Here is a 15,340-nt window from a genome sequence, read left to right on the forward strand (position 1 = left end):
CACGGCAGGGCGGGAAGCGGTGACACTGGCAGGGGGCTGGGGGCCTGGTGTGCAGAGCCCTCCCCCGCACTCTGCACACAAGCACCGCCGAGGGCACCTGGGGCCTTCTCCACGTGGACGCAGAGCACCCTCCCACCACCCGCTGGGAAGGTTACTGTGCATCCTCCGCCCCTTTCACAGAGGATGAAACAGGCTCTCGAAAGTGAGACAGGACATCTTGTGACGCTGCAGTGGGGATTCAAACCCCCAACCATCCGGGCCCTGAGCCCCATTCATATCCCCCAGCTCTTAGCTCAAACAGCAACTTCTCAAAGACCCCTCAGAGTCCCCACTAAACAGCTCTTGTGTAACCCCTCATTGGACCCCGCCCCACTTCCCAGCATTGCACCCACCCTCTGGGGGAGCCCGCCAGCAGCAGCAGGGGGACATCAGGCTCAGCCACTGCAGGCGAGCACGCACAGCCACGCTTCCCACCAGCAAGGAGACTTCTTCAGAGAAGAAAACCAAGAGAACGTGGCCGCGGCCCAAAGGCATGTGGCTCCAGGCAAGGAAAGCCACACAGCCCAGCCCCTCCTCATCTGAAGTGTCCACAGTCTACCCTCCGGTTCCAGCTGTTTCTAGCCCCATCCCCAGGCTCCACTCCAGGGCAGAGCCCTGCATACGGCCTGGGGTGCCCCGGGCCGGGAGAAATGCTGGGCAGAAAGAAAAACAAACTGGAGGAAGACAAAGAAGCGCAGGCCCTCCAGCCAAGTCAGCTGGGAACAGACGTGGGGATGCGTGCAGAAGTCACCATCGGGCGCCGAGACCAGCTCGCGGGGCCGACGCGCTCCACACAGGGGCAGAGGGCGCCCCGCCGAGCGCACTGCGCCCAGGCCTGGCCTCCCTCTCAGACCCCACAAACCCCTCCCCGACAAAACCAGGTGGGCCTGGGTACAGCAAGTTTCCAGGACACAGCAAGGGCAGCGTGGAAAAGGCTGGTGCAGGCGGATCGTCAACAGAGGCATCCGCAGAGGTGGCTGCCAGCACCCACCAGAGCAGGCGCCTCCCAGGCCAGCATGAGCACTGGACGAGTCCGGCAGCCAGCGCCCTGGTGCCGCCCAGCTTTCCAGCATCCTGAGACGAGGCTCAGTGAGCCCCGCTTTTCAGCGTCCTGAGACGAGGCTCGGTGAGCCCAGCTTTCCAGCGTCCTGAGACGGCTCGATGAGCCCCGCTTTCCAGCATCCTGAGAGGAGGCCTCAGTGAGCCCCGCTTTCCAGCGTCCCGAGACGAGGCTCAGTGAGCCCCACTTTCCAGCATCCCGAGACGAGGCTCGGTGAGCCCAGCTTTCCAGCGTCCTGAGAGGAGGCCTCGGTGAGCCCCGCTTTCCAGCATCCTGAGACGAGGCTCAGTGAGCCCAGCTTTCCAGCATCCTGAGATGAGGCCTCAGTGAGCCCAGAGGGCAGTGACACCGGGGCAGGGGTGAGAAGCAAGGCCAACAGCTGGGACGGGGTGCTGCGGCTGCCCCAGGAGCATCTGCCAGGTGGAAGGCGGGCCCTGCTCAGCACCCACCGGGCTCCCTGTGGCTCTGCTGGGTTCCCGTCCGCCAGTCTCTCACCAGCGGCACAGCCCTGGGGACGCTTAGTGCAAGGGTTCCCTGCAGACCCTCCAAGCAGAAGGATAAGTGAGAAATGACGTGTCACCACCAAGTGTGCAGACACACGGGGCTCATTCCAAGAGGGCCCCGCATGGACCTCCCTGGTGGTCCAGCGGTTGAGACTCCGCCTGCCAATGCAGGGAACATGGGTTCAATCCCTGGTCAGGTAAGATCCCACAGGCCGCAGGGCAACTAAGCCCCCGCGTGCAATGAGAGAAAGCCCATGTGCAGCAACAGAGACCCAGTGCAGTCAAAAGTAAATAATTTTTCAAAAAGAGAGAGCACACTCCACATGACCAAGGCTTCCCTTGAAGGGATTGGTACACCCGCCCAGGCCCACCCGCCGCACGCCCGACTGCTGCTCCTGCCCCGGTGCCTTTGCACGGGCCATTCCTCCTCCCAGGGACATGACCTTCCCTCTCTCCTACTTGGAAAGCTCCTATGCACCCTCCCAAGCCACCTGCCTGGCCCTCGGCGCCCCCAGCGCCAGCCTGACACAGTACAGACTCTCTTCTCCATCTCATCCTGGGCTCAGGGCCTGGCCCATGCCAGACGGTGAACACAGCAGGGCCTGGAGGTCTCCCGGTGGGAAGCGTCCGGCACAGGGCTGACTGAAAGAGGCTGGGTCACAGCAACGTCTCTCAGGACCAGCGGAAAGCAGGAAGAGCCAGGTGTCCATGAAGAGGCGATACACACGAGTCTCCACACCACGGATTACCACTCGGCAACAGAGGGACAGCCGAGACCAGCAACAGCACGGAGGACGTCCACGGCAGGGCTGCGCGAGCAGCTCACAGACGAGCATGTGCTGTGCCTCCGTCCCCTCTGCAAAAGCCGCCCAGCAGGCAGATGTGCAGACGTGGACCCTACAGCAGTCATCGCCCGGGGCTGGGGTGGGAACAGGGAGCCACCGAGCACCAGGCTTCTTTCGGGGTGAACACAGTGTTCTCAAACTAAACTGTGGTGATGGTCACGCTACTCTGTAATTTTACTAAAAATTACTTAATTGTACACCCAATGCAAGTAAACTTTATGGTATGGAAATTACACCTCCATGAAGCTGTTAAAGTTCAGCCCGGGTGTTCTCATGATTGGATTTGACAGCCAGCCACCGCGACATCCTCCCCAGAGGCAAACTGCCAAGGGATAGTCATCAACACCAAGTTCAGACACCCACAGGGGTGGCAACCACAGGCTTGGGTCCCCTTCACTCGAGCACAGGAGGCCTGCGGGCAGAGCCACTGGGCCCGAGAGGCCCCGTCTGCACAGCAAACCCTAGGCACAGCCCCAAAGCGCCAAGCCCATCGCCCTCTGGAGTAAGTGACCAGCCCAGGAGCCGCTCTCTTCAGCAGGAGAGCCAGGAAGCCCTACCCTGCACCTCTCCCGCCTCCCCTGCCTCCAGGGAAGAACAGGAGGCACCAACATCAAGGCTGGGAGCCGCCCCAGTCAGGGGCTGGCGGGGTGCACGGCCCCGCCCTGGTGGGCAGGTCCCTGCAAACTTCACCCTGTGGGCCCCACCAGGCAGAAGCAAAGGGAGTGCATTTCCTCTCCTGCATTCCCAGATGCTGCTGGGAAGCTTCTGGAGTGGCTCTGTCGGGTAAAACATAAACCGTGCTGCTATCGACCACTCCCAAATGCCTGCCACTGCCAGTGAAGGCGCCCCAACCACCACACTCTGTCAGGTGGGTCCCTCGCTGGCCCAGCTCACGCAGCTTCCACTCTGGGCGAGGAGGGTACCAGCCTGTCAGCCGCTGTCCAGAAAGGACAGAGCCAAGGACCAGAGACGTGACCACACAAGAAGTCATGGCCCCTTTCAAGCTAAAAATTACTTTTGTAAAAGGCGAGGGACAAAGCTACCACGCACCGACTTCAATGGCCGGCTCAACGCCAAGCAGAGGAAACGCACAGGAAGACGGCGGATGTGAGCTGCCTGGCACAAAGCTCTCCTGCAAGTGAGCCCAGCAAAGCCCAGCAGCAAGTCGTAACATGCTGGCTTCACTTCCAGCTCCCCAAGCAGGTTTCCTGCAGGCCTCGCTTTCCTCAGCCACGGCAGGGAGAGCTGAAGATAAGGCTGCCAGCATCACTCAGCAAGACCCTACAGTGGCGGGGAGGACGCGAGCTCACAGAGCCGTCTGTCGGCCGCTGCTGTGGTCAGGACGGCGAGCACAAGAGGAGGAGGGCGCCCCATTCGCCACTCCACATGCGGCCACACTTTGTCACTCAAGATGAATGAAGGCAAAGAAAATCCTTCTTTTGAAAAGAACAAAAAACATGAAAACTCTATTCCAACCAACCTGGTTGACAGCGAATGATGTGAATTAACAAAAATATCAAGAAATAGTAAAACACACACACACACTTCCTCGATTCTTCCAGGCTGCAACCTGGCCAATGGCAGTCCCAGCACTGAGCACGTAAAGGGCGTCGGCAGGAGCCAGGCCCCTCAGCTGCCTCTGGCCAGCCCTCCTCAGAGAGGCACTGGGTGGAGCAGCAGGTGGGCCAGGGTGGGAGACACCGGGGTCTGCACCACTCACATCCCCCATGGCTGTGAAGTCTGGGCCTTGGCAGCCTCCTACGTCACAGCAGATGCTCGATAAACTCGTGGGATGGACAAGGGGACACCCCGGCCCTCCCAGCTCTGGTGTCCCAGAACACTCACCCTGGAAACATGTTCTCAAGATCAGAACCTGACGACTGAGATCATTCCGCCTTCTTTTTAAGGAGCAGGGGGTTCATAGTTAAGGAGACGTGAAAGAATTCATGATTCACCAAATCTGACATGCAGTCCAGCAAGTTTAAAAAGACACACACACACAGAAAAGCAAACTCCATCCTAACCTCTCTCTTGAGAGCTCAAGTCACTTTAGAACTGCCCACTTTATAGCCAGGAAGCAGTGAGGGCTCCTTCCCTCCGCAGAGACCACAGAGGCAGCAACTCCAAGCCAATCCCTTTTAAAACTGTCTTCCTCCAACACGGGCACCGGCCAGCAAGCACGAGGAAATCAGTGCTCTGCTGACCTTGCCCAGATGACCACCTGGGTGCTCAGTCTTGACAAGAGCCTCAAGAAGAGCTGTAGTAAATTTCTGGTTGTTCACAATGATAACAATAAAGTCCATAAAGCACAGACCTTAGGCAGTTAGGAAAAACAGACTGCTGGTCAGTTTCCAGAGAGAGAGTACCTGCTTCCTACAGACACGAGCACAGAATGATCACACAGACAGAATATGATCAGCTGCCTCCTCGGCAACCCCGCTCATCAGGCTGGTCCCTCTGATACGGAGGCCTGCGAATTCAACTCAGCCAATCAGCAGTCTGCTCCTCTGAAACCAACGAGCAGGAGGCCAGGGGGCTCAGACACCATCTCTCCTGATAAAGGCAGAAGCAAGCACCCACCATTCAGAATGAACACAGCTGCCTGCCCTCCAGGCTTGGTGCCCGTGAGCTACGAAGGCCTCCTACGAACACCTCCTCTTACACCCACCAAGGCCGCGCACTGTGCTTCACGTTTTGCTGTTACCTCAGCGTACCCTTCCACAGTGCCAAGTGACAAGGACCACGGCTCCCACTTTACAGATGACTTTTTAAAAGCAGGTCTGGAGAAGAAGTGACCACCTAGAGTCACAAAGCTCTTGAGCAGCAAGGCTGGGATTGGAGTCCTGCCTCTGCAAGGAACGAGGTGAGCTGCCTTGCCCCACAGCGCCGTGCTGTCCGGGCCCCTGCGCTCTAGCTCCAGGTCCTCCCCGACACACTCAGCACCTGTCTTTGGCCTTCTGATTCCTCCCTCACGCTGTCTGGTCTCCCCCTTCACTAGACTGCAGCCGACCTGCCAGCAGGGAAGGGTCTCATTCATCTCATGCTGACTATCCTGCCAGCACCCTCTACTCCGTCTACGCCAGCAACAGCTTGATAAGACACTGACATGAAACGTACATGGGACCTTTCGCCTCCCTTCCAGGACTTCGGTGTCCAGACAAGCCTTCCACCCACCCCGGTCAACAACACGGCAAGCGCTCCCTCACTCCCACCCCAAGGCCCTAGAGTAACTACCCTGACTCCAGAGGAGCGCTGTGCATGTTAGAGCCAGGCTGGCGAAGGACCGCCCAACTGGGTGAGAAGTACCTGCCCTTCTTCATCCTCAAAAAGTAAAAAAAAAAAAAAAGAAAGAAAGAAAAGAAGAAAAAAGGACCGAAACAGGTAGAATAACTTGTGCAGGACGACGTGACGTTCCGCACGTTGATCTAACCTCCAGCAAGCCCAACACACGCCGAGGGAGGGAGAGCCCGGCCCGGGCCCGGTGCTGATGCTTCCTTCCTACCCCGCCCTGCGGCGGCCGCCCGCGGAAGCGCCGAGCGCACCCTGCCCGCCGACCTCGCCCGGCGGACGCTGGCAGAGTTGGCTTGTTTTGCTCCTTTTCCCTCCTTTTAAAAGAACTGTCCTCTGCCGGCATCAATGTTATTTCTTGCAGAAGCAAGTTCCCCGCGCCGACCGGCGAGCAGCCCCGGTCCGACCTCCCCCGCCGCCCGACAACCAGCGGCGAGGTGTGGCCGCCGGCCCCGGTCCGGCTCCCGGGACACGGCGTTCGGCGCGAGCGCTCGACTGCAGGCCGGAAGCGGGCCCGCTCCCGGCCCGGCCCCGACCCCGCTCCAGGGAGCCCCGGCCCCGGGCCCGACCCGGGGTCGCCCCTCGCCCGCCCGGTAGGATGTCTTTCACCGGTGCCGCCCGCGGCCCGGCCCGCCCGCCCCGTCGCCGGACTCACCCCATGAGCCAGTCCATGGCTGCGCGGGGCCCGCCGCGCCCGCCGCCCGACTTGCTCGGCCCTCAGCCCGCGGCGGCGGCGGCCGGAAGTAAACACTCTCTTACTCACTCCCACACGCGCGCCGCGGGCGCCGCAGGAAGTGACGCATGGCGCGCCGCCTGCTGGGAAACGTAGTCTCGGCTGCTACTGCGTCCCCGCCCGCCGGGTCCTCAGGAGCAGGCTCAGGAATTTTCCCTTACGCCCTGGGATGTCCCCTCCCACCCCGTATGTCCCGTCACACCCCCGGCTGTCCCCTCACACACCCCGGATATCCTCACACAGGCTGTCCCCTCACACCCCGGATGTCCCCTCACACCCCCAGCTGTCCCCTCACACACCCCGGATAGCCTCACACCGGCTGTCCCCTCACACCCCGGATGTCCCCTCACACACCCCGGATAGCCTCACACCGGCTGTCCCCTCACACCCCGGATGTCCCCTCACACCCCGGATGTCCCCTCACACCCCCAGCTGTCCCCTCACACACCCCGGATAGCCTCACACCGGCTGTCCCCTCACACCCCGGATGTCCCCTCACACCCCCAGCTGTCCCCTCACACACCCCGGATAGCCTCACACCGGCTGTCCCCTCACACCCCGGATGTCCCCTCACACCCCCAGCTGTCCCCTCACACACCCCGGATAGCCTCACACCGGCTGTCCCCTCACACCCCGGATGTCCCCTCACACCCCGGATGTCCCCTCACACCCCCAGCTGTCCCCTCACACACCCCGGATATCCTCACACCGGCTGTCTCCTCACACCGGCTGTCCCTTCACACCCCGGATGTCCCTTCACACCGGCTGTCCATTTCCACCGGCTGTCCCCTCACACCCGGAAGTCCCCGCACACCCGGATGTCCCCTCATACCCCGGATGTCCTCTCATACCCCCGGATGTCCCCTCACACCCCGGATGTCCCCTCACACACCCCCGGATGTCCCCTCATACCCCCGGATGTCCCCTCACACCCCAGATGTCCCCTCACATCCCGGATGTCCCCTCACACACCCCCGGATGTCCCCTCACACCCCGGATGTCTCCTCACACACCCCGGATGTCTCCTCACGCACCCTGGATGTCCCCTCACACACCCCCGGATGTCCCCTCACACCCCAGATGTCCCCTCACATCCTGGATGTCCCCTCACACACCCCTGGATGTCCCCTCACACCCCAGATGTCCCCTCACACCCGATGTCCCCTCACACACCCCCGGATGTCCCCTCACACCCGGATGTCCCCTCACACCCCCAGATGTCCCTGAGGCGGTCTGGGCTTCGGGTTCGATCCCTGGGTCAGGAAGATCCCACGGAGGAGGAAATGGCAACCCACTCCAGCATTCTTGCCTGGAAAATCCCATGGCCAGAGGAGCCTAGTGGGGTACATGTAGTTCATGAGGTCACAAACAGTCGGACCCGACTGAGCAGGCACACAGTGAGCTCAGCACACTCAGCGAGCTCTGGTCAGAGATGATGTTGCCTGCCCAGTGTCATATCCTTCTCTTCTCCTTCCCTTTTTCCTGTTCCTTCATTTTCCTCCTTCTACTCCTTTACCCCAGCTTCCCAGGTAGACAGAGTGGCCAATGAGATGTACGTGGAAGTTGTTAGGTGGCTTGCAGGGTATCCTGTCTATCCTTCATCCCACCCACCCCTGGCCCAGTCCCCTGGTTCCTGCCAATAATAGGAAGACAATGGCTAGAACTTCTGCAGCCGTCTTGGACCATGAGGCATGCTAATAATGGCAGAGCAGAAAGATGGAAAGGATTTGAGTTTACTGCTGAAACTTCGAAACCTCCACAGCAGTCTTGCACTTCTTACTTCTGGACTTTTTATTTTTCCCACACTGTGTGGTTTGCAGGAGTTTAGTTCCCCTCCAGGAATTGAACCCAGGCCCTTGGCAATGAAAGCACGGAATCCTAACCACTGGACCAGCAGAGAATTCCCTGGACTTCTTTTACTTGAAAAGATCTTATGTTGCTGTGCTTTCCAGTTTAGACAATTGCCTGATTGATATTCCCAGCAAAATGTGTGTGCTCTTCTAGTGTTGAGGTGCTCAGGTGTAAAAACGTGTCGCTCACATTGGAGGGGACGTCTTGGCACTTCCAGATAACTGAACTCCCCCAAAGGTGCAGTCAGCTAGGTGTGGCAAGTTCCTAAATTTTAATGGGATCTATCCCTTCGGCATGCATGTATGTTATTTTAGATCTAGAACGTCCCTCAGTCCTGGGCTCTGCAGTCTATCTAGGGGACATCTTCCATGTGATGGCACGGTGAGGCTTCCTGCGATAATCAGATTCTGCATGGGCTATGGTGGGGGGCAGCAGAGCTGGTGTGACCCTGCAGGGAGGTGGTGGAGGTGCACCCCTAATACTGGCAGATGGGGTCTTTGCAAATGAAATTAGTTGAGATAAGGTTACGAGTGTGGGCCCTAATCCAGTATGACTAGTGTCTTTATAAACAAGGGATGCTTGGACACACTCAGGCACACAGGAGAACGTGTGTCATGCGAACGTGAAGGCAGAGATCAGGACTCTCAGCACCAGGCCCTTGCTGGGCAGTGGGGGCAGAGGCAGACCCCGACGAAGGAGGATGAGTGTGAATGGCTGCTCAGCGAAGGAGGGGTTTGAGAGAGGCCCTGCGCCCAGGTGAAGAAGAGAAGAGCAACCCACTCCAGCACCCCTGCCTGGAGAATCCCTCGGATGGAGGAGGCTGGCCGGCACACGGTCCATGGGGTCGCACAGAGCTGGACACCGCTGACTGGACAGCACACGACTGCACCTGAGCCATGGATGAACATGGAGCACATTGGCACCAGTGGCACCAGAGCAGGGGCACCTTCCAGGAAGAGAGAAGCAGTGGCTGGCAGAGGAGGGTGCTTGCAGGCAGCTCAGTGGAGGTGGGAAGGTGTGGGGGCCCACGGAGGAGGCCTGGACGTGGTGACCCCATCCAGATGAGAGGTGCAGGGGCTGGGAGTCACAGTCAGTGCTGCTTACTGGAGGGCACTGGAGTGAGGGACGGAAGGAGGGGTGAGGGGGCGGGCAAGGGGAAAGGAAGGGAGCCAAGGTGCCAGCTAGACTGTAGGTGGCACCTGGCAGCTTGTCCTTTCTGGGTCTGAAGGCCGAGGATGAAATCTGGCTGGAGACACAGCTGTGGCCGTTGACAGCAGATGTGACCCTGAGCCCTGGGGTGTGGCAGTGGGCCAGAGGCCCGCAACAGGGGGATGCTGTGGGCAGTCGGGGCTGCAGATGGGCCAAGGGGAGGGTCTCGGAGGAGGATGCGGGAGGGTGCCGGAAGGCTGGAGACCGCTGAAGACCCGGACTCCCAGGCCACACTTCCTCCCAACCTGGAGGGCCCTCGGGGGTCCGGCCCGCGCGGACCGGCCGCCCCGTCCAGGGCGCGGGCAGCAGGTGGCGCTGCCGGGCTGCTCGCCTGGATCGGGAAGAGTTGGGTGGGAGCTGAAGGCTGGCCAGGAGCACAAGGAGCGGCGCCCGAGTCTAGTACTCGCCCGGCAGGTGTTTGCGCACCTGGGGCCTGGGGCGGGGCCACCGTGCCCTCGGGCTTGGCGCGGAGCAGGTCCTCACCGCGCCCCGCTACGCTCCCGGCCCGTGGCCCGCGAGGGCGCGCGGAGGCGCGGGGAACAAAGGGACAGAGGCGCTTGGAGGATCAAGGGCGCCGCGGCGGGCCGGATCCGTCCCTGCGCTAGCTCAGCGCCCGCGGGCGGCGCACCCACCGCGCCTAGCCTCCGGGCCCTGGCTGTGCGGGGCGGTAGGGCGGGATCTGCGCTCCCAGAAAGGGGACCCCAGGGACTGGAGTGTGACGGCGACGTGTCCTGAGGCCGACTCCCTGGGAACCCCTATACTGGGCTGACGTCACCGCCCAGCCGGCCAGCCCTACCCTCGCCCATGGGGGCGGCCGCGCCCATTCCCCCCACTGGCGGTGCAGCCACACCCTTCCCCTGCTGGGCCCCTGGGAGGGCCAGGGCACCAGCCGCGGGCAGGGAGAGCTGAGGCCCCCCAGATGTACCCTCACCCCGTTCTAAGGCCCCAAATCCAGTCCCTCCGGCTTTTCCTGTTAGGGCGGACTCAAGGGGAAGGGCCTCATCAGCTGCTCCCCACCACCCCCTGTTCTAGATGTGCTCTAGCACCTGGCGCCCAGCTCCCCACAGCTGACCACCAGCAGGGGCCAGGGGCAGAGGCTGGGTCCTAGGTGCAGGAACCTCAGACACAGTGATGTCTCTGTGGAACCAGGGCTGAGATCAGCCGGGAGCAGGGTGTGGGGACTCAGGGAAGGAGCTCTGAGGATCTCTCTTCTCCCTCTGGGCCCACAGTGGGCGTCAGTGCTGCAGGCCTCTGGTTGCCCAATTTGGGCCTTGATGTCCACAGCCCGAGATACGTGGGATCCCCATCAGCCCAGTATCCTGGGCAGGTGGGCGGTGCCACTGAGGCTCTGGTAGAGGAAGCAGGTAAAGGTGCCGTGAGCCGAGCCTCCTTCCTGCCAGGCCTGGTTTCCCCTGATATGGGTCCCTGCGGAGTGGGGGGCCTGGTGGAGGGGTGGGGCTCCAGGGCCAGGGGCTTGACCTGGGAAGAGGCAGAGACTGGAGGCCTTGGGGTGAGGGGCTGCTCTGCTCTCAGGCCCCCTGGGAGCCACCAGCCCAGAGCCAGGTGGGAGGTGTGGACGGCCCTGGTTGCCATCCTGTCCCGCATAGCATCCCCCCACTCCAGGCACCAGGCTGGCTGGACTTCACTGCTTCCCCAAATGTTTCCAGATGTGAACTCCCACTGGACAGGTGCGGGGGGCTGGGGCGCTCCAGGAGGGGGCTTTGTTTCCTACCCTGGTGTCAGCACCCAGGGCCTCTCTCCTGCCTGCCTCCCTCTGGGACTCCGGCCCCCTCCCAGCCCCTCCTCCCTTCCCCCACTTCTATTTCAAACTCTCCTTGGCTTTTTATAGCTACGTCCACCAATTGTGTCAGGCTGAGGCTGGCTTCCGCCGGCCCGATGCCCGCAGTGCCAACACTCCTCTCCTGGGTGGATCTGCTCTGGGGGATCTGGGCAGTCTCCAGGTGTCCGTGTGGGGGGAGCCCTAGGAGCATTTGTGCTGCCAGGAGGCGGGGTGCTCCACTTAATTCAAGGGGGAGATGGGGCAAGGGACAGCTCTCCCTGTTCCCGAATTGCCCTTGGCTGCCCTGGTCTCCCAAGTGGTGTTTGCTCAGAGATGGAGAGAACCAGGTCTGCCCCGGTTCTCCCCAGCCCCTTCCCTGCCGTTCCACTGGCCTGGGGGGTTAGAAGCCTGGCTCGGTTTTGAAAGGCTGGAGGGAGCTCCCCCAGGGACCTGCCTAGAGCTGGCCAAGCCTGGCCCTGGCGTCACCCCGCCCCGCAGCCTTTGTGCGTTTGGGGTGGGGGCGGAGCGGGAGTTCGTTTGTCCTCCTCCTTCGTCCCCCGCCTCCCCTCCTGGCTCTGGGAACGGCCCCTGTCGCAGCCTCTTCCCTCCCTTCTGCCCAACGCTAGCTTTGGTCCTGTCCTCAGTCCCCGAGGGCGCCACCCGCCTCATTTTGCTCCCGGCCAGTTCTCCTTTCCTAAAGCCACGCCGCATCCTCAGGGTCTGGCCCCTCCTTCAGAAGGACCCTGTGTCTGGAGACTCCCCAAGCCCAGGGCCAGAAGCAGGCCCGGAACTGCCTTTCTAGTCTAGAAACCCCGCCCCTGCCAAAAAGGGTAAAAGACGGAGCTTTCTCTGGGGTCTCGGCCTAATAAGCCCCCGCTGCCTAGCACCCATGAGAAGCCCTGCTGGAAGTCAGCTCAGCTCCCCCCGCCCCCCAACTTGTGTGCCCAGGACCCAGCCCCCTCTTTCTGAAAGAGTAGCATGCCAACTTCCCTTGTCCACTCTTCCGGCCCTCGGAGGTACTGTGGCTTCTCCCCTTCTCAGGACGGAGCACTTTTCTGCAGAAGAGATGAAGCCCCAAGCTGTCTTCCAGAGCCACAGAGGGCTGTGTCTCCCTCCCACTCCCTGACCAGAGGTGCTCGGCTCCCACATGGCCCTAGTGGGCACAGCCCCGCCTCTGCCCTCTCCCTGCGCGCGTCCCAGCCTCTCCACATGCAGCCTGGCCTTCAGAGGCCGAACAACCACCTGCAGCCTTCCTGAGAACCGGCCCTCTTGGCTCTTGCCACACTCTGAGCCTCAGAAACACCTAGACAGACCCACTCACAGAAGCAGGGTCTGAGCTGCAAGGGGCCCGAGGGGCCATTGAGGCTGACCCTGACCCTCTGGGCTGTTGGGGAAGCTGGGTCCCCTCCTGGGACCTTGGAGAGGGTTGACTGGGTCTCTACAGTGGCGTCCAACTCCAAGATGGGTAGTCTGTGGTTGTCATTGAGCTGTCACTGAGCACCTTCCTTAACCAAGGACAGGATGCCTATTGTCCAGCCGGAGGATGGATGGACGCACAGGTGGTGTGAAAGAACCCACCTGCCAATGCAGACAGACTTAAGAGACGTGGGTTCGATCCCTGGGTCCGGAGGATACCGTGGAGGAGGGCAGGGCAATTCACTCCAGCTTTCTTGCTCAGAGAATCCCCACGGACAGAGGAGCCTGGAGGGCTGCAGCCCTTAGGGTTGAACAGAGTCGGACTGAACTGAAGTGACTTAGCACGCACACAAGTGTGTGACAGATGGTTCCTACATACCCACCTTCCTTCTCTCCCTCCTTCCCTGCCTTCCTCCCATTTACCCACCCACCATCCATCCGTGTGACCCATCCTCTCCTTAATCCCCCACCTATCCATCATCTCTCCCTCCCGTCCACTCACCTACCCACTCATGTAGCTACCCACCCAACTGTTCATCCACCCCTGTGCCTGATAGCCTTTTTGATTGTAAAGGTAGTGCCAGACATTAAGCACTGATTGTTGAGGCGTCCGTTTCAAAGGTATCCATCTGAAATAAACACGTTGCAGGTTCAATCCCTGGGTCAGGAAGATCCCCTGGAGAAAGGCATGGCAACTCACTCCAGCATTCTTGCCTGGAGAAAGCCATGGACGAAGGAGCCTGGTGGGCTACAGTCCATGGGGTTGCAGAGTCAGACATGACTGAAGCGACTGAGCAGGCACGCACACCAGCTGCACAGCTGAAGAGTCAGGCCATCCTACCCCTGAGGGTCCCCATGTGGAAAGCCCTGGTGACCTAGATAACTGTCCCCTTCCCTTAATTCCCGCTCATATCTTAATTCACCAACAAAGAGTGAAACTGCAAAACCCTGGGCACCCACACTTGACCCCAACAAGAGCGCAACCGCAGGCCTGCACTCTTCCTCTCTCCTTGTGACCGCTTTGTATGACCCCAGGTGGAATGGCGACCCACTCCAGTATTCTTGCTTAGAGAACCCCACGGACAGAGGAGACTGGCAGTCTGCAGTCCAAGGGGTCGCAAGAAGTCGGACACGACTGAGCGACTAACACGGACATACTGTGTGCTTCAGGGCCTGTAATAATCCTTGTTTTTTCAAAGTTCCCTGATGGTGGTTGCTGAGATATATGGTGGGCAAATGTTTGTGGGGGTGTCTGCAGGTAGCACCAGCCCAGGTGAGGGCCACGGGCATCCCAGCCACAGTATCTCGGTCAGCAGTCTGAGGCCAACCGCAACAACCCCAAAGCACCCATCTGTCCCCCATCCCAAACCCGTCAAGTGCCTAGAGCTCCTGGTCTAGGGTTGAGGGGTGGCGGGGGAGATGTGGAAACATAAGCAGAGGGCCCACAACCCAGGTGACCCGGCGTGGCCGGGACCAGACTGTGGTCAGGAGCAGGCGGAGGCCAGCCCCCGAGGTCCAGCTCTGACCGCCCTGCCTGCCTCATTCAGTCCTGGGGCGGGCTGACCCTGGGAGCCGAGGGGTTTGGAGTCTTGCCCCGGCCCCAGGGCCCCTGCTGGTCTCCCGTGCTCCTACAGAGTTGGGGTGGGGAAGCACCGCTGCGCTGCTGCAAACAACCATCAGCTTTTTCCCGTCCTCCTCTTTATTGACTCCAAGGGGCTGCCAGAGCTATAAATAGATGTTCTTGAGCTAAAAATAGCTTTGCCAGAGGACAGCCAACGCTTCTAGCTTTGGCCTCTTTGAGGACTCTTAAGGATGCAGGATTCAAGGACCCTACCTCCTCCCGAAGACCCGGATGAGAGGCCGGCCTAGCTTTCTCCTGCTTCCTGAAACACACATACACCACGCAAGTGTGTGTGCTGACACACGTGCACATGTGCTTATGTGTACACACGTGTGTGGTCACACACACTTGCACAGACACAGGTCTGGCTGGCGTCACTGGTTTAGGCTACCTGCCTGCTCAGAAAGGAGGAGGGTCCCCAGGATAGGAAGGTTCAACCGCGAAGAAGGGTCAGACCCCCCAGTGGAGATCTTGAGCCACATTAGCCAGAGGTCGGCGGGGCAGAGGGCACAGATCTGCTGGGGACGCTGCCCGGAGACTCCAGAGCTGAGGTTCCCAGGAAATTCAGGGAGTGGTGCCTGGCACATCACAAGCACTCAGTACAGCGGAGCCGTCGTTATGGTAACGGCTGGGCAAACTTTGGAGGGAGCCAGGGGAGTCAGGGCCAGAATGTGTCCCAGGAGACACCATGGGGATGCTCAGAGCTGCAGCGAGGCCGGAGGACGCTCGGTGGCCAGGGGGACACTGACACTGCAGCTCTGCCACCCCGGCAGGGAGGGAAGGAGGCCTGCAGGGGGCGCTGGCTCCAGGGAGAGGAGCCCGGTGGCCGGAGACGCACAGGGAGCTTCCTATCAGGCATCCCCATGCCTTTGGGCTTTGCACGTTCCATAAGGAATCTAAATAACGCCCTAAAGCTAGTTGCAGATGCTCTGTAGAGCTAGACCCCCGTTTCTGGTGAAAAGGAAGAGCTGTTGTGTGGTAGGTACATGCGTGTA

At 60.7% G+C, this 15,340-nt stretch overlaps 1 protein-coding gene across 1 annotated transcript in view; it reads right to left on the reverse strand.

Annotated features, from left to right (window-relative positions):
* Positions 1 to 6,470, reverse strand: part of MOB2 (MOB kinase activator 2) — a 52,922-nt gene extending 46,452 nt beyond the window's left edge. Inside the window, exon 1 of the mRNA XM_086383310.1 lies at positions 6,391 to 6,470. Coding sequence (XP_086239436.1) covers positions 6,391 to 6,407 — 17 coding nt within the window. The 5' untranslated portion in view covers positions 6,408 to 6,470. The remainder of the gene's footprint in view (positions 1 to 6,390) is intronic.
* Between the last annotated feature and the right edge of the window lie 8,870 nt (positions 6,471 to 15,340).

This window comes from Bos grunniens, chromosome 29 (genome assembly GCF_055505025.1).
Source record: "Bos grunniens cultivar Pamir isolate PY7600 chromosome 29, Bosgru_T2T1.0, whole genome shotgun sequence".
In the NCBI taxonomy this organism is placed as follows: Eukaryota; Metazoa; Chordata; class Mammalia; order Artiodactyla; family Bovidae; genus Bos; species Bos grunniens.